General features: G+C 40.5%; 1 protein-coding gene across 4 annotated transcripts in view; it reads left to right on the forward strand.

The window, feature by feature from the left end:
• Nucleotides 1–1,057: 1,057 nt before the first annotated feature.
• Fas2 (neural cell adhesion molecule fasciclin 2) overlaps nucleotides 1,058–19,748 on the forward strand; it is a 182,710-nt gene continuing 164,019 nt past the window's right edge. For all 4 annotated transcript variants that reach the window (XM_076372883.1, XM_031975003.2, XM_076372884.1 and 1 more), the window contains exon 1: nucleotides 1,058–1,374. In XM_076372883.1, the coding sequence (XP_076228998.1) occupies nucleotides 1,302–1,374 (73 nt within the window). In that variant the 5' untranslated portion in view covers nucleotides 1,058–1,301. The remainder of the gene's footprint in view (nucleotides 1,375–19,748) is intronic.

The following is a 19,748-nucleotide window of genomic DNA, read 5'->3' on the forward strand; positions in this document are numbered from 1 at the left end:
AAGAACAAGCGTTTACCATTATTCACGCATAACATTTTTCTTAACTGGCCAACCATTGGTACTATCTTAACCCATTTGCATCATACGAAAAAATGGAAAATTGGTCCTCACCGCCACGAATGTTTCAACTACATCAAAATAAAAATAATTCGAAACGTATAAAAAAGTAAAAACCTATATAGCCACACGACAATTATAGCACTCATAAAATGTATCTTTCCCTTTTCTTGTGATATACAAATTACACAACGGTGGCGCGCATATATACGTTTATGATGCAAGTGGGTTAACCCCTTGCCCTACAACGAGTCAGACTTGCGGCGAAGATTTTCAACATGATTCAACAAATATATATATTATTCAGTTCATTCGAATTCAAAGTAAATATTATTCCTCAGTAAACAACTATTATACTTAAAAGGAAATATAGACATAACATATACTTAGAATTTTTCTTTTTTCCAATAAATTATTAATGACAAAGTAACCGTATCGATCAGAGTTGAGAAAGAAATCATAGGCCAAGGGGTTAAATATAGCCCCAGAGTCCCTAAAAACTCTCCAATCAGATACCCCAGAATCTCCAAATAGATCATCAAAGTCATCCTGAAAGATACGAAACAATTTCATTCGCTCCTGCCACGCTTCGTCATAAAACAAAATCCCGAAATGCCGGAAGCACGCGGTTCCGGAAAGAGCGCCTAGCAGCCTGTCGGTCGGTGCCACGGGCCAATAAACAGGGATCCTATAGGATGTCGCGGTGTCCCGTTGTCGTCACATAAAAATGCTCGTGTACGCGTGAAACGTTGCCGGGGAGGAAAGAATAGAGCGGAGGAGAGGGAAGGAAGGAGTATCCGAGAGAGCCTGCGGAAAGGAAGAGGAACCCAAGACAGGAAGGATCGGTTGATCTCACGGCGTTCTCCCCGCGAGATCGCGGCTTTCCCACTTCGGGTACCTGGCGTGCCCGAGTCGTCTCGTACCGGTGCCGACCGACGGCAGCCGAGCGCGTCCGAAGGCCGAGCCGAGTTCGTACGAGCCGCACTCCCCGCCACAGTCCGAAATCGGCTAGCGTGACGTTACGACGTGCGGCGAGAGTCATTTAATGGTAACGGGCCCCGATGCCTTCTAACATTTAATCCCGATACGTTCGCGTCGAGACCCGAAACCGAACCGAGTGCAGTGTGTTCCAGTGACTAAGAAAGATTCTGTGACCAACAAACAGAAACAAACGAATCTGCGAGTAAAAAACGAAGAGAAACGATTGAACGCGTAACTTAGACCAGTGCAAGAAGAGGATCACGATGGCAGCCCAAGATCATCAGGCTGCCTTAGCCGCTGTCTTCTCTGCGTTGCTGTTCTTCTTCCCTCTGTTAGGTGAGTGATAATCTTTTGTATTTCGACGTTCCCCCCCATCCCCCGCATTATTTCGATCGTTTATTGAAAATATGAATAACACCGGACGCGGGTCACGTGCAAGTTCCCACGAACGTGTTCTTGCGCTTTCCCCGGGACCAGGGACGCCCGGTATTCCCCGTTGGCACGCGATCGCTCAGCAGGTGGTTAACCGCCGCACGGCGCACTGCCGTGGAATTCCACCAGAAACGTCTGGCTACGTTTCGCGCGCCGATCCTGGAATCCGACGGGATCGGAGTCCTTGGCTACGCGGACCATCGACCGTGATCCCCGGTCTTTCGGCGCGACCGTGCGGCGCCGAGATTTTTGAACGGCCCGCGACTGGGATGCTGGTACCATTTCCGTTCCGCTGTAAGGCAAAATGTCGCTGGTGCGGTTCTTTCGATAAAAAGATGTACAGTCCTTTTATCCGTCTTTGTAGAGAGAAGAATTGTCTCTGTTGCTCTAGAACGAATGCTGCGACAGCATTTCGCGAAATGCTTGTGTGGGTTTAGTAATGCTTGATCTTCACTATCGGCACTTGTTAGGTGCATTCAAAATTCTTTCCCTTTGTTTTCGACGAACAAATATCGAGCGAGATCGAATCGAAATTGTATTACAATATATAGCGTGGATACGTGTGTAATAAACTGAAGAATATTTAACCCTTTGCACTCGAGAGGTGACTCTCACTCATCACTTGATTTCATACAGTAAAACTATAAAATTTGATATTTAATATTATTCGTATGATGCATCAATTTGAGAAATATTGAAATAAAACAGCATTCTTCTCCAATATACGTGTGATTTCTCTTCGAGTCTCACGAAGTATCGTATTTATCTCGCTAGAAAATGTTAAAATATTTCTAGTGAGCATCTAGAAGATGTGTGCGTCCATTTTAGAGTTAGGCCATCGCGAGTCGCTTTCTAGAGCAGTTTCTAGCAAATGGGTACTGCCTTGAAAGGGATGATGAGTTGAATTCTCTCGAATTCATTCTCAAGGAGTGTTCGCTTGGAGAAATGCTCCGTAGTACAACTCACGGCGGTTTTACTCTGAAATGGACACGTACCATTACGTTGTGCAAGCGTCATCTGCTGCGTTTTCGCACTTGCGTGTTTCGCGTGTTCTGGTGAATAGGTTCGCCGTGCACCTGCGGTACAACGGATGCGTGTATTATACGTCGAGGAGGGAGTTCATCAGTCCGCGCGACAGACGCGATGTCAAAACGCAGGACGCGATAACGTAAATGAAAGAGATGGTATCGCCGCGTAATCTATCAATGAGTCACTACGCTAGGCGCGTACAGGTATGCGCGGTGGGATGGAGGAAATCTGGTAGTAGATTGCTGCGATACGAGAAATTTAAAGTAATAAACTGGTTCTGATGTAGCTGGTATGTTTAGGTCGACTGGGAATGGGGAAAATTATTTTTTCAAGTATGGTGACTGGTTTGAACGTTTGGGTATTGTTACTTTTAGGTATGCAAATGAGCATGAGCGTTCCTTATGGGAAAGAGAATAGGGATTTGTTTGCTTTCTAGATTTTCTTTGTGAGGATTTCTTCAAGTCATAGCTGCGGAAGTTTAATTATTTGCATCGGATAATCATTTAAGAAGGATAGAACAATGTTAATTAAATTGAATACTGTTTGCAGTGTAATGTACAGATTTTAAAATCAGGAGGAATGAAATTGTGTTGACTCTTCGTGTGTTATATTAAGAGAAATTTGTTCTGTGGAAAAGGTGAAGTTGATAAATTGTGTTTCAGCGATACCGTACAATGTTTGTGTAACTCAATTATTGTTCGATCGTTATGTGCCATAAGTATATGCTGCGATCTGATCGCATATATCGCACTAGATTAAATTTAGCTGATCTTAAATTTCTACGAAACGTAACAGCATAATAAATGGAAAAATATGTCTAGTCAATAAACGTTAAGCCTCTCATAAATAAATTTCCAGCCTCAGCGATATTGTGCATTGAATCTTCTATGCTGGCACGTCGGATTAAATCGAGCTGCTTGCTGATTTATAGGGATTGATTTTCTGGCTTCTACTTTCCATAATCAGAAACCTAGTGCTCTTCCTAACTTCTTCTTGCAACTCCGAAAAATCTCGTTCCAGTAACTTGTTTCAAATAGAATTTTTAACGGATGCACGAAATCTTAATAGTTCAAGAGTTCCGACTTAAAAGTTCAGCATCTGCCCAGAGAATACTCTGAAACTACTTTTACATTTTGAATGTATTCTTCTTCTAGTTCCGTCTACCATTCTGCATTACCTTTCCAACAAACTCTGCTCGAGAATATAATTTCCTCATCGATCGTCCAATGATTCTACCATAACAAACCTTCAAAGCCATAAATCTTCACACCACAGACAAGCAATTCCACTAATTTTTACCTAAATTCCTCAACCCTTAAAAAGCATACATCATCCGCAAGCTTCCCGTCGCCGATTCTTCAACAGCATCATCCCACGTATCTCTTCTCCATCGTCTCTCTCTCCGCCGACTCCAGCAGTATACACATAATTCCTAGCACTGCTTCGCTCCGGGGTTTGCTCAGCGTTTCAAAATCGGCGCAAACACCAATTAGCCAGTCTCTCGGAGACCGTCGAGCCTAATATTCCCCTGTAATCTCCCCGGCCAGCCAGTGTCTACACCCGGTACACACCCTGCAGCCGAAAACGAATGCGGCGCATCGGTGCTCCCGAGCCGCAGTCCCGCAGGGACACCTGAGCAAACGATCGTCTTGCACCTGTACAGGCGCCTAGGTGCACCTTACGCGGAGAGTCGGCTTTCCGCTAACAATAAACCTGGCCTCCAGGGGACCCAGTCACCGGGGAAGAGGAAGGGACCTTCTAAGAGGGAGGGCAAAAGGGAACCAGGGAAGGAAACGTTACCTGAAAGAGTCAGGCTCTGCTGCGCCGGCTTTGTATTCCTAGCGCGCTTTCCGTGAAATTGCACCGGTCGCGGCCTACCCAGCTCGAATACCTGCGTTTCGAATGCCTCCGCGCAAATCGTCTCCGCGAGGAAGCCCCTAAGGTTTTGTCTCTCTCTGTTGCGCCATCCTTCAGCCTGTGTTCCTCAGCCTTTCCGTTTCGATCGCTCATTTATGATCCAGCTCTCCCGGAGTCTTCGAAACGTGTTCCCCGTCTCCGTTTCTTCAAGATCATCCTCGAGCAGCCCCCCTCGCTCTTCTATCAGCTCGCCGCAGCTTGTCCTCTTCTTTCTCCGCTGGTTCTCTTTGCTCGCTGCTCGGTCCGGTTCCGTCGGGACTGCTCTCTGCTCTCCCTCTCCCAAAGCTGTACGGCTGGTTTCTTCTTTTTGTCCTGTTGTCCCTTCGCTTCTCTACAAGCGTGGACGCTGCTCGCTCACCGGTTGTAATTTATAAATGGCCGGGGTCCGCGGCCGCGCGCCAGAGAAAGAGGGAATCCGTCGCGCAGCCAAGGTACCGTTTCACTGGACCGTTTCACTTTCGCGGCGGCCTGGCCGCGGAGAGCTGCGTGCACGCGGACGGGCTGGTCCGTCGCGCGCGCGCGAGCGCACGCACGCATGCCACCTTCCGAGAAGCGGGCCCCGCTAGCCGTAACTCCCTTTCTGAAATTTATTTGTCATTGTTCCGGCTATGACTTACGCGGGCCCCGGAACACCGGAGAGCCTTCTTTAGGGGTCTTGCTCCTTTTGCGGACCACAAAGGCGGCCACGGGAGAAAGTGTCGCCGCGACAATGCTCTTTCCCTTTCCGACCTCTCTGGGACGGTGTAAATCTTTCGGGGATTTCGCGGAGGAAAAATTGTAATGGAGGGACGGAGGATGGGGTACTAGGAGATTGACTTTTCGGGGCTATGGGACTCTGGAATGCTGAATTTTTCGCATTAAATGGGATTTGGGTGTTGGTTATTGGTTTTCGGCGATGTTAGTTAAGATTTCAGATGATTGTTGTTTGTTGAATATTGGATGGAGGGTATATTGGATTAATCGTAGCTGATGTGGGGCCTCGGCATGCTTATGAAACTTCTTTAATCAATATCGATGTCATCTTGTTTATTATGAACCGAATTCCGGTGTTGTTTGTTTAAAGTGTTTATTATGTTGACTCGTTGTCCTTAGGACTTCTGTAATACAGCAGTGATATTAAATTGATTTTAAAAATAAGTAAATGGAACTTAGATTTGTTGAATGCGGTTTGAAATTTTCTTCACGAGTCTGACACGATGTTATAGGGCAAGGGGTTGATTATTGATTTGATTGTTTAATCATTCAGGAAACAACTGTTGACACAGGATTTAATTCAAACAAATTGCCAATTGAATCTTCTAGAATTGTTAAATGATTGAGTGACAGTGAACAACTTCAGTGATCGATTTTCTCCTGTTCTCCCTAAATTTTGTAACCTGAAGATTTCCATGGTCGTCTGTGCCTAGCGTTTCCCGAGGAAAATATACGGCGAGCCATCGGGTGACGAGAGCGACGTGCAGACGCGTCGAAGATAAATATCAAGTGGCTGACCTTTCCTCGTTTCTCTTGTAAATCGACGGGCTTGGTGGATTCTCCTTTTTTCCCTCCCAATGGTTCGTCACACGGCGCACGAATGAACGCTCGCGAGGGTCATCGAGCCCCTTTTTCTTTCTGTTGCATTGTTGCGTGGTGACCCATCCCCGTGGACCGTGCATTCCCCGTCCATTAAAGTTCCTTTCTCGTGCTTTACCATTATCGTCGCGCATAAATATAACGAAACAGTCGTTAAACCTTTCAGACTTTCTCCAACTCGCTGCAGTGTGTGCGTGCGCGACTAATCCGGGGGTTGGTGGTAATCCCAAAAAACATTTTCACGCAATTGAAATTTCGTTGTTGTAGGTCGGAGTTCGCGAGCTATTTGTCTGGCACAATCGTTTAGGGATCTTGGTCTTTTTAATAGTTCTGCGCTGGTGCTCTAAAATCTCGTTCTTCGTTATTCGGATTTTTATCATTATATTGTTATTGTGGAAGAAAAATGCTGCAACTATAGCTTTAAATACAAGTAAATACCATTTTAATATTGCAATAAAATAGTGTTTACGGTAGATTATTAATCTCTTGAGAAATATTTCTTTATTTTCTGAATGTTTCATTGAAATTTTAGAAAACAATACAGGTCCTACAACTTCAATGTAGGAAATAATTTCTGTTACACTGTATACGTCTTTATTTTACAAACAATTGCAGAAAATACAAAATAAATAGAGAAAGAAAATTGAATTACCAAAACCAAATGGCGATCGACAGCTTCCATTAACTTTTAACTTCACATTCATCCATGTCAAATGACAGAACATCGGCCAAGATAAAACACGGAATCGGATAATTTTGTAATTGACGATTTTATCCGTTTTGATGTGAAATTCACTTACTTTGTTGTTACGCTGCCGCATTTCATTTGAAATTTCATTTGAAATTTCATTTTTAAAAGTCACGCTTCTCGGCCAGTGAAATTAATTCCATCTTCACCGTCTGTCGGTTAATATTAATTCAGCTGCAAGAGAGTAACCAAACGAACTTAAATACTCAACCCTTCATTGTTTCGAGTTTGTATCCACAGTACGGAAGAAAAGCAAAGAAGGAAGAGGCCTCCGACAAACGAGAATAGCAGACACGGCACTCGCGGGGGTGGGGGGTCAGTTTTATCCGCAAGAAACCCCGTTGATTATGGTTATTGCGCAGCCCGACGAAAAAATATTCTCCGGAAACCGACGGTCTGTTTCCGGGGGCAGCTTAATGAGCCGTGGCATGGTCTCTTTTTCTTGTTTTTAACTAATACGTTCCGCGTCGTCGCGGAAATAAAAGAAAATTGAACCCGTTGGGAAAAAGAGGAGAAGTAAGGTAGAAATAAAAACGGGAAGAACCAGGAAAAGCGCAGGGACGTACGCTTGCGGCCGCTTTGCATATCCGGATCCGATAATTAGCGATTTTGCGGTAGGAAATGAAAAACAAACACGGAGCAATGGGGCCGGGCTAGATTCAACACCGCCGTCTGATAAAATAACTCGGAAATTCGCGTGAGAAATTAACCCTTTGGACGTGAGATAGCAAACTGTCCGGATTTCGACTTCGTGGCGAATTTTTCTCCGAAAATTACGAAGAGTTTTCGCATGATTTCCATCAATTTCAGCCGATTTTCGCGTGATTTCTGTCAGTTTCAGAGGATTTTCGTATGGTTTCCATCAGTTTCGAACGACTTCATAAATTCCGTCAGTTTCAGACGAGTTTTGCATGATCTCCATCCGTTTCAAAGATTTCTTCATAATTTCTATAATTTTAAGACTATTTTCGCAAGATTTCCGTCAGCTTCAGACGATTTTCACGTGGTTTCCATTAGCTTCAGATGATTTATTCATGATATCCGTCAGTTTTCGACGATTTTTCCATGATTTCGATCAGCTTCAGATAATTCTCTGATAATTCTCACCAGTCTCTGGCAACCTCTCACAATTCCGATCAATTTCAAACGATGCTGCACGACTTCCATTAATTTCAGACAATTTTCGCATAATTTCCCTCACCCTCGGGCGATTTTCGCTTGATTTCCATCATCTACAGACGATTTTCGCGTGATTTCTATCAGATTCAGACGATTTTCGGTGTCTTCCTTCCGTTCCAATGAATGCAATTGGTTGTCTTACAGGTGCAAACGGTCGGGGTGGAAATGGATGAAGTGAGATACAAGCCTGTTTTAGGTATTGGGAAGTTGCTCGGCCATTATCGTGGAGCTTGTTCGGCTAACAATGCCCGAGGGCACTCTCGCCGCTGTTTTCGTTGAGCGTTCTCGATAATGCGGGCCATTGTGGCGCCGTAGATGGCGACCTGCGAGTTTGTATTTCTCGCGTTTCCCAGCGCAGAGCGACGCCACGAGATAGCGTTGTTCGCGCGGCGCGCGTCCCTTTCACGTTGCCACGATCGGGGAAAAAAATTTTCCGTGTACCACATGCCTATGTATATACCTATATACCCACCTCTGCGCGTCTCGTTATTTCACTCTCTCCATGGAACTCGCGATAGTTCCATTGGACACGATATCATTCCTTATGATTTGTGGCCGATGACGCAACGTTTAATGAGATAGTAATGTTTACACGAGATGGTTTTTCAAGACTGCCAACAAGGATGGCTGGTAGCTGCTGGTTCCACCGCTCGTGTAATTAGGTAGTTTCCATGGAACACGGAATTATCGGGAAATTTTTTTGCTGATAATATACCATTCCCTTTTTTGATCGGGTGTTCGGGTGTTTAGGGCACGTGAAGCTGGTAGTGAATTAGAACAATCATTGGCCTAATTGCTTTTATGCTGAGGTACCTGGCTCTTCTTTTGTTCTTGTTTTTGGTGACGTTTCTCAGGTGTTGAAAGTTTTATCTATTCACAAGTTTGAATATTCAGTTTGTTCAATTTTTTTATCTTTTAACTCCTGTTTATTTAGCTTTTGAATCATTCGATCACTCAAATTTTTCGATATTCGATTATTCCATTTCCTCTGTTATTCACTCTTCTTAATTTTTAAATTTCAAATCTCCAAGCTTAAAGTTATCTAATGATCAACTGTTTAATATAATCCATTTTATCACAATTTTCTTATTTTCTACGTGCTCGGTGCTCCGAATTGAGGCAAATATTATCAACCTAGCACTAAATCTCAGCTATTCATCATCGTTACTAGTATCACTGAAACATTCTCTTGCCAGCGACCTACCTACGCATTCATATCCAAACCAATAACTTCAAGTTTTACAAAAGTTCAACGCTGCATCGAGTCTACGATCAAACGACTATTACCCTACATTCTTCTGTTTCCATTGTTCCATCGTTACCATCGAAAACTCTCCGGAACACGGGCCAGCGAATTAAGTTTGCTCCGCAGTTAAAGTCGCGATGCATCTTTGTAATAGGACTTTAACGTCGTCGCCTTAATTACATCATCTACCGGGGATCATTGAAAGGCTCGTGATCTCCGTTGCTTCGGTTCGTTGTATTATAAAACACGACGAGGGTTTAATATCCGCCGTGTTTTACAGAATCTGACTAATTACGGTGATTAAACCGGTCTAATAGCCTCGCGAGCGGGTGGGCTTCAAATCTTCGGTAATACCGAGAGCAACGAGATGTAAGGGGCAAAGAGAGGCAGGCCTCGAAGCGGGGAGTTTCCTTCCGAATTCCTCGAGGCTTTTAATAAAGACACGATGTATAATATCAGCGTCGTTAAACGTCGTCTATGGAACAGTCCGCCGGACTGACAACCGGAGACACGTTTTTAATTACGATTTCTGGGATCCATAATCGATATTTCGCCGGCGGCGAAAGCTTATCCGAGCGAAATGCTTGATTTGGGAAACGGAGCGTTAATCAAGCTGCTCGGAGACGTCGGAGGACTATGCCGCGAAGACAGGTTCATTTGGAATCGTCGACGGTAAATTATTTTCACCTGTTGTTGCTCGGAAACATCGATTCAGCTGAATACACAGGCACAGACCGTTCGTGTAATCTTATCGATGCAGTGGCACGTCGAGGCCGATAGTCTTTGATAATTCCTAATCGACGATCGATACTAATAGCCGTTTGAATCGGTTCATTCTCCTTTGCGCTGTGGTTTCGAGCACACGTGGTTGAATGTAACGAAGATATTTATAGATTCGAGTGATATGTTAGTCGTGCGCTGGTGACATGGTTTTTGGTTTTATGCGAGATAGGAATATTTGAGATTCTGTTATATTTACTTTGTTTCGAATAATAGGATCCCTTATTGAATTCTTTTATAACGATTTGTTTGATTTTATCTTAAAACTTACTGTATCTTGTAAAATATCTTTATGTTTGACTACTTCATACGCTTTCATTGTTATAAAATTTAATTTGTTCTGAAGTTTATTTCAGTCTGTAAAAGACTTCTTTGTTGCAATTAAAAAAATCGATATTTGACTTCAACCCGACGTCCATATTTCCCGTTTAAAAATAACCTCGCGTTAAATGTCGATTCACATTCACTCTTTCGATGCTTTATTACTTAGCTTCCGCAATATAAGGTTAACAATTCACAATAGAAAAATAATTATGACGGCTGATAGGAGCCAGTTATTGAATTTATTATTCGAAATACAAACCACACGCGGAGAATAATAAATTTCACGTCGAACTGGATCGAAAGTCGAATTTATTTTTCGAGCTTAATGAAACCGCAGAATCTTCTCGTCGACGAATGGTATTCTATTAGTCCCACGATCGTTGGGATTTATCATGCCACGTGAAACCACGTCTTCTTTTCCGCACGGGCAATGAAGATTCTTGGATCACGTTCCTCCGTAATCTTCCTGAGCGCTGGGTCATGTAATTTTTTCTCCCAACGAAAGCGCAAGGTCGATGCCACAACCGGTTAGCGCGTAGAACGTGCGAGAATCGTTGACCCAGAGAGAGAACGACGACGAGGTAGGAAATGTGTCTTCTTTACCGTGCCCTATCCACGTGAATCCAAACTAACAGATACCAGAAGCTGAATAGAAAGTACAAGTTGAGAGGTGTATTAAAAAAAATTGCTCTTCTGTCTTTCGTCTTGTTACTATAAAAGTGAAACATGGAAGAACAATATTTTACTGTAGACTAATTTCGAGCCAATAATAACATTATTTGAATTTTTCTTACTGTAGTTATTATTACAACACTAATCTTCATTTAGTTATAATTTAAATAATCTTAAAGTATATTTTCTACTACTGCAAATAGAGAAAAATAGGTGAATAGGTTTTGAATCAAGTATTCAGTGATTATATTTATATTAATTAAACCTGAAGTGAAACGTGGAAGAATTATATTTTACTATAGAATAATTACGAGTTAATAATATCATTGTTGAATTTTTCTTGTAGTTACGATTATAATACTGTTCTTCTTTATAATGTAAATAATCTTAAAATATGTTCCCTATAATTACAAAAAGGGAAAAATAGGTTAATAGCCTTTGAATCAAGTTTCCAGTGATTATATTTACATCGATTACCATTACAATAATTAGAGATTCACGTTTAACCGAAACGGTCGTGAAATGAAAATTAAATTTCAGTAATCTGCCATTCAAATTTCTTCTACGCGATACACAAAATCTGTTGATTAGCTCCATGTAGCTAATTACAGATGCAATATAATACATAATAATAAAAAAATAAATCCCCCAACTCTAATATCTCTCGCCAACGAGAACCAAACAAGAAGCAAGCTGCAATTTGCTAAAACCTCGGAAACTAATCAACGTTACAAAGAAACGAGACAATCAGGGCACGGTCTGAAAATGATGGCAAGTAATTCGATTAAAACACGGAATGAACAGCCATTCTTCCAGCGGCCATACAACAACGTCGCTACAAAGGGATTAGCATCGTTAAAGTGATTTTTGAACCGTGTCCATTTACGACTTCCACCGGGCCGAAAGTCAAACAGAGAACGGGCAAGACAAAGGGACCTTATCCGTTTTTGGAGCACCGGTCATAATCCTCGATACTCCAGACACACGTGATTAAATAACAGCCGACCGTTATTTTAGTGAGTCTCTCCGCTGCGTAGCCCTTTCCATCGAGTCGGTGGGTGGGCGTTGGGCTTAATTCACGTGAAGTATTTAGCTAGTTAATCCTACGAGCGGAGTCTAGTGACGTCATCGAATCCTCGGGTTCGTTAAGAAGTTCCCCCACGACACCCGGGACATTGTGTTCAACGGACGGAGTCGCGCGAGACGGTTCCGACGCGAAACGCGGAGCCAGTTGTATTCGAACGGGTGTTTCCATTCATTCGCCGGACGCACCACGGCGAATGTTTGTAACGGAGAGCATCGCACTTTCTCGTTCCCCCCGCCGTGAATAAAGTCCTTTAAACGGAGAGACGCATTCAGCTTTCGTTCCGAAACTTAATAGTTCGAGACGTAAACGGCTGAATGGAAACGCGTGAGGATCCGCTCCGCGGATGTACAGAGGCGCCGACGAATTGTTCGGTGCACGAGTGTCCTAACGGTTTGGCGCGTCTGGAAGTGGATTGCAGCTACGCCGCGGAAATTTCTCGCTTGGGAAGTGGGGAATTGAATTTGGTTGTTGGAACTTGTTGTCGCGTAGTCGATGATGCATTCACTTCTGTCTTTTAGTTTTGAAGTCGGACGTTTTTTCATTTGAATTCTACGTATTCGAGCTTTGAGATTTCCCGGACGTTGAATATTTGAGTTTTTAAACATTCGATTTTTCGAGCGAAATTTCAAACGTTCGTGATTTCGAGGAATAGAATTTTGTAGTTTTCGAGTTTCGAGCGAGTAGATTTTTAAATATTCAGTTTCTTAATGTTTAAATCTTCTAACTAGGATTCTAAATACTTCGACACTGTTATTATTACGGTATATACTACTAATTACCTGTAGCGTAAGTGTGTTCTATAATCATTAGGTAGTAAGTCCGATTAATCATAGCTTACATTAATCTAAATTAAATCAAGAAAGACTTGCGTAACTTTAGTTTATAGCAGCGCATTAAAGAAAATACTAAACTAGCATAGTACATTAATTTCGTGCTGTACACAGTAAACTACCAACTACCACAGAAACTCTTCTCCAATAATTTCTCCTTAATCACCAAAGTTCTAAATTTATCGTTGTAATTCGCACCTGGAGATTTTTTCCGTTTTAAAAACGAGGAAACTAAAACAACCAACATTAGTTTTACAAATGTTCACAGAAGAAATGTTTATATAACCTATTTTATCATTAACAATTTATTGAAAAGAACTGTATATACCTATCCACTCCAAAATATCATAATCAATAACAAAAGAATGATTAATTTGAATTCGGAAGAATCGATTAATATTAACTTACCAAATTTTACGTTTCTTAACACCAAAACTACCGAGCACTTAAACTGACATTTCGAAATTCCTCTATACGAACTTCCAGAGTACACGTATTAAGACTTTAATTGATTCATAATTCAGTTCGCGTATTGCTAAACCAATTTCTTTAACAGCTTCTCAAAAAAACATCTGTTCGCATCATAATAATTCCAAAATAAAGAAATCGGGAATGTGTCATTCTGACTCGTCTGCTAGTTCTGGTATCAAATTCTGTTCAAAACCGTCGCACCACGGCTCTAAACGATCTTATAAGGCAAAAGGTTGAACGATCCCGAAATTAACATGACCACAAACGCAAGATCAGTTTTCCACGTAGGTACATACTTGGTTATAATTACTATTTGTTATTATCGATGCTTTATTGCCGGGATCGCGAGCTTTACGATCGACAGGCGTGATTAGAGTATGGACGATGGGACCCCGTCGCATTTTACATTGTCATAAAATCCAGCGACGTATCGCGTAAACGTCGTTCCAGCTGGAATATTTCTGGCTATGGCCCGCGGGTTGCTTTACGATCGTACGCTCGCGAACCAGACAAATTACGGTTCTTAAAACCCTCCGAGGCGTTCCATGCGATTCCGCTCTTTTTCCGAGCGTTTCGAGTCGTCCGCCCTACCAACGAGCGAAAGCAACCCCCTCCTCTCCTCCCGCCACTTTCCACTCGTTTCAACGGAAAAATCGTTATCGTAGAAATAGGCTTTAATTAAAATATTCCCCGGAAAGTGACGTCTCCTCTCGCATTTCCTTGGACGGTTATGAGAAGCACGCGAAGCGAGATCGTTGAACCGATCCAACTGAAGTGGAAAATAATTGTATTTCATTGAAGACGTTTATTTGAGAAACGAAATTCAATAATCGACGACGTTTATTCAAGAAACTACATGTTATAATTGAGATTTTATTTGGACAATTTGATGCAACAATGTAGGAAATTTGTTTGGAGGATTTCATTTAATTTAATTACTTTTACCGTTCGCGCAGGAAATTTCATTTAATAATTAGGGAGATTAATTCTGCCGTGGAAGGATATATTTAGTTTAAACTGTTTGGAATTAATGTTTCGACACATGCTGTAAGGCTGGGACTGGTAATTTGTGGAAATAATGAATGTGGAACTTTTGAATACAAATTATTAAATATTTTGATTATAAAATGACATTTAAGTTGTATCTAATATTTTATTTCTTCTTTTGGAAAGAAACTTTGGTATTAGAAAATTGATAATGGTATATTAGAATAATCATAATAGTTATATAATAGTAATAATAATCATTTTTCAGTTAAATAAAATTGTTAACTGTTAGAAACAGCGTCAGTATAGTTTACTCATAATTCAAGTATAATTTACTGTATTCACTCCTGGAATATATTCCAGAAATTTTGTTGGATCATTCTATTAAGAAGTTTAAATTTTATTAATACGAGGGATTGAATTAAGCGAAATTTACCGGAGCATTTCGCTTCGAAAGTTCCTTTGAAAGTTAAACCTTCATTATCGTAGCTAAATAAGGCTTCGCTGGTCGGTTTAAATTTGACTTCTTTTTGTTGCGAGCAAAATGTTCTGGCGTGAATGAATTGCCATTTACCGAATAGACAATGAAAACTAACTCTATTATTCTTTTCATCTCCTAATTCATTTTACTTCAATTCTAAAGTCCGTTAAGTCTAGACCAAGACGAAATAATTACTGGGCAGTCTTTCACTTGTTCCAGTTGTTTTTAGTTCTCACAATCAGTCAATTGAGACCACGGTTCTGGATTGTTACGTTTCATAAAGTTCAAGATAGTTACTTGACATTGAATTTCAAGAAATACACTTTACAACGGAATTTATTAACCCTTTGTACTCGAAAGGTCACCGTTTGATTTGATATAACAAAATTACAAAGTCTTATATATAATATTAAGTTTTACATAATGCACCAGTATGTGAAATATGTATGTAAAATAGCTTTGTTTCTTAATTTACTTACGTTTTCTCATTAGTTCGTTTCAAATAGTGTCGTCTATTTCTCATCGGAAAGTGTCGAACGTTTCTAATGAAATGCTTCCGAGTGCAAAAGGTTAAAAACATAATCTCTCTACAAATACCTCAGACTGTTCTCGATCGATTTTATCGTTACTCCCAAAATTAAATTTCCAAATTCTATAACTATTTTTCCAATACTATTAAATCCCAATTCTAACCAAATTAATAACCAAATTGAATAAATCATATTATTCCGTTATTGTAGAGATTCATTAATTAGTCGCCAATTCACTCACTTCTCTATCAATCAATAATAATTGATCAATTCAATAACGTTCCTGTAATAACGACTCGGATTCGTGAGGAAGTTCTCAAACGGAAGTTACAAAAATTAAATGTCACTCAGTTACCTTGGGTTCAAATTGACTATTTTTCTTTCATTGATTATATTCAGTAAAGATGGATATAGATAAATCGGTAATTTGTCCCTCTTCTGTAGTACATTATTAATGATAATGCTAACTAATTCACTTCCTTCATCCCCATTAGACTCGAAACAAAACCCAAAATCAATCGACCGATCACCGATCCGGAAACCGCCCTAAAATCGCAAACAGCGTCGCTTTGTCGCAACCCGCGACTCTTTGCGCGACACGAATTGGCCAATTACGATCGTAGCCGTTGCCACGTGATCGGCCGGCATCCGCGTTCCCCGTCACGGAATGTAAAATTAATTATCCCCTTAATTGTGCGCGGTAGACCGCGTGTGTGATTCTCGGGCCGCTTAATTTGAATACTCGTCAAAGTGACGGGGTACGACCGCGGGACGAGTGACGGACGCATTTGGACGGTTACGAAAAAAGGGAAAAAGAAATGAGGGCGAAGAATAGACAAAGATGCGGAAAGGGAGAAAGGAATAGAGAGAAAAAAGAGAAAGAAAGAAAGAGGGAGGAATTGAGTCGACGATGGGGGAGAGAGCGAGGGAGGGACAGATACGGGATAGATAAAAAGGAAAAAGGAGGACCGACCGTGGGTTTTGTGAAAACCTGTTTTGGGTTTCTGCCAGCAACCTGCCACGTGCACCTGTACGGACAAAGGGATTTTTTCAGGGACCCTTGTTCGGCTTTTCAACGACCACCTCGGGCCTTTTCCTTCGGCATAGGCCTGGGTCTACCGTTATATACCGGGTGACCTGCAAATGGAAGTCGAATAAGTTCGTTAGGTGGTGATTTAGGGTTTGGATATAAGTTACTTTAATAAATAAGATTTTAGTAAGGTATTGAAGTTTTATAGTATAAGTTGGTAGGGATTTTTTAGAAAATGTTTCAGAAAATGTTAAGGGATGGAAAAGTAATTTTGTTTGATTTGTTTTGGTATTTTCTGTTAAAGAAATTTATGTATTTGGAAAGAAATGGTTATGTTGTTAAAGAAATTATTTTATTGGATATTTCAATTGTTGGCACTTAGAAATTTATTTGTTTAATTGATGTCTTTCAAGTGAATGTGAAACAGTATTAGATAAAATGTTGACAAATTATTTTAGTATTCTTACAGTCAGCTATATTCAAATTTATTGATATGATACTTTTTCCAAATGGAACTGTTTCATATCTGAAAGCTTCAACAATGAAAATTGTAAGAACGTTCGCTGCAATGTAATATTTTTTCTGCTCAAGATGCTTCTCAACCAAAGGAATGGGATCAAAGGTATCTTTTTATGTAACATTAGAAGCTCCGTCTTTTGTGGTTGTGACAATGCGACTTTTCGCTACAGGAGCAATATCCCAAACGTCATGACAATACGATTTCTGGTTTCCACGTCGATAGAAGTCACGACTTTTCGTGTCACGATAGTAACAATCCAGGGTTACTGTCGTATGAAAATGTACTTTGTGCTCGGATCACATGCCGTAAATGAACCGAACAAGTTCATGTAAAGTGGCATAATGTTCGTTCAAATATTTTTATTTTCTTCATATTTATACAAACTGGCAGTTCTTAACCAGACAATCCTACAATTTGTTTTTAATTAGATAATTTCCTAAACTAATGTTTTATATAACAAGTAATAAAAATGTATAGTAAGAACCTAAATTATTTTATATTAGAATAAATATCATCATAAAATACTTCTATTAAAATAATATTTACTTATGAAAGAATTTTAAAGGGTTTCAAATTATTTAGATTTTCGAATTATTCAGATTTTCGAATTTTAAAGGTTTACAATTTTTAAAGATTCTCAAATTTTAAAGATTCTCAAATTTTAAAGATTCTCAAACTTTAAAGATGCTCAAACTTTAAAAATTCCCGAATTTTAAAGGTTTCCAAATTATTAAGACCTTCGAGTTACAAAGGTTCACAAATATCTAATTCTCAAGTTATCAGAGCTCCGCCATATTCCATTTCACGATCAACCGACCCCATTCAGGTAATGAATTCAACGCACAGAATCAACGAAAGACTATCTTATAAATCTACAGTCCACACTGTGCAACGTTCGTACAAATACTTCCATTTCTTCTGCCACTGTCGACTAAACACGGTGTCCCTAATAACCTAGAATACCTCGAGAGAGAACGTCATGGGTCGTTGGAATTAAATCGATTCCTGAAATTGCAACGATCTTTCCCGACTGCCGCGTTCCTAAACAGGTCAGCCTCCCCTAGCCCGTGGAATTACGACGACGATAAATTATCCTCGGGCCCCGAATATTTCCATAACGTCCAGAGTTCAGCGCCGCGAGCCCCCATTGTACAGTTACCTTGCGGAAATCAGGATTTACCGGTGCGCGGATCATTTCACCGACGACGTAAAAGTGTCCGCTCGGACGTTGATTACTCCTGGCTGTCGGTTCGCCGGCGCACCTGTACTGGAAGTTTATGGGAGACTCTTAGTGTTGTTTTTCTACGTATTCTCCCCTGGCTCGTTCGAGCTGATCGAACGAAAATATTTTCGATCTGTTTGGCAAACGGGCTAGAGACGTTTCTTTCTCTCGGTAATTTCATTTAATGGAACACCAACGGAAGGAACTCAGTCCCGGGCAGACTGGGATCGGTGTACCTATTCGTAGAAATAATAGAGCCAGGATTTATTGGGTGAAATGGCGTAGAATGGCGCCTTTTCTTGGCTAGAAAATATATGCAGGGGTCGCTGCTGCTATTCACGTCACGACCCGTTACTATAATTCAACCTGACGTCAGATGTAAGTACTGGATCTTTGTAGATCTTTCGGATTGCGATTTCTTTCTGCGCGTTACGTGGTTTTTAAGCTCTTTTAGGATTCTCACGGAGAATTATTTGTAGTGTTAGCAATGGTAGACGTGTGATAACGTGTTGGTTATTCGTATAAATTATTGATTTGTTTCATGTTTTTTATAAGTATTATTGGGAATAAAAATTGAACGATTGAAATATTTAATGAATATTACGTTGAGCAACAGTATTCAATGTGATTTATGTAATTGCAAGTATTAAAAGATTATAATAACCTGTCAAGATTTTCTAAATGATTAGAGATCCAGAATTTATTTTCAGATCATTTATAACTGAATTTCGATTACACGTAGGTTTCACATAGGATTTTTAAATAAATACTGTATATACACTTTAAAAAATAAATTGTTAATTTGGATCAAAATAATTGTACATTTGATATGCAAAAATTAATGCAGATGAAAATTAGTTTTGGATGAAGATGTAATAGCGACGGATAGTGATTACCGGATATTCTGACAATAGTTGGGATAACAAGAGCCAGTCAGTAATCAGTCGCTGCGCAAAGATTCTTTTGAGTAAATGGAGCGCGTGTAAGCCGAGTCCAGCTATCCCACTGTAATCCCGCAATGATGAATCCAGCCGTAACGACGGTGAAACACAGCGATCGATTTCCCAATAGACATGACTCACACCTCGAAATTTCGAGCAGCGTTAGGAACACTAATCAGGAAAGTTATTACCCTTCGAATTGGAGTGGATTTTATTAGCACCAAACGGCGTGCAGTAATTTCCTGGACACGTTGCTTTGCTCGCACGGCAAATGGTGCATACTCCATGATTTTTTTCTTTCCCGGAAAAATATCTCTTTCCCCCTGAATCTGAAATATAAATACGACACAATCTCCGCAATTCCCAGCAACATGATTTTTATAAAATTTACATCAAATATCCTCATTTTGATTAACAAGTAGTAAACATTAACACTAGGTTTACGGAACGCGTAAATTTGACGCATATTGAATTATATAAATACTATTTGGTCAATGTTCACGTTGCCTTTGATACAATTACTCTAGCATTTATGTATCTCAGTTATCTGTTTCTAAACCTCTAACTTCCAACATCCGAATGAACGAACATGAACTTGTTGAGCAGTAGAATCAACCGTATAATAAATGTAATCCTAGTATTAACTACAAACTTGTATAGTTATAAAACTAATTGAACGCAGTTGCAACAGTTTTCATATAATTTACAACAA

The sequence above is a fragment of the Nomia melanderi genome, chromosome 12 (genome assembly GCF_051020985.1).
Source record: "Nomia melanderi isolate GNS246 chromosome 12, iyNomMela1, whole genome shotgun sequence".
Taxonomy (NCBI): Eukaryota; Metazoa; Arthropoda; class Insecta; order Hymenoptera; family Halictidae; genus Nomia; species Nomia melanderi.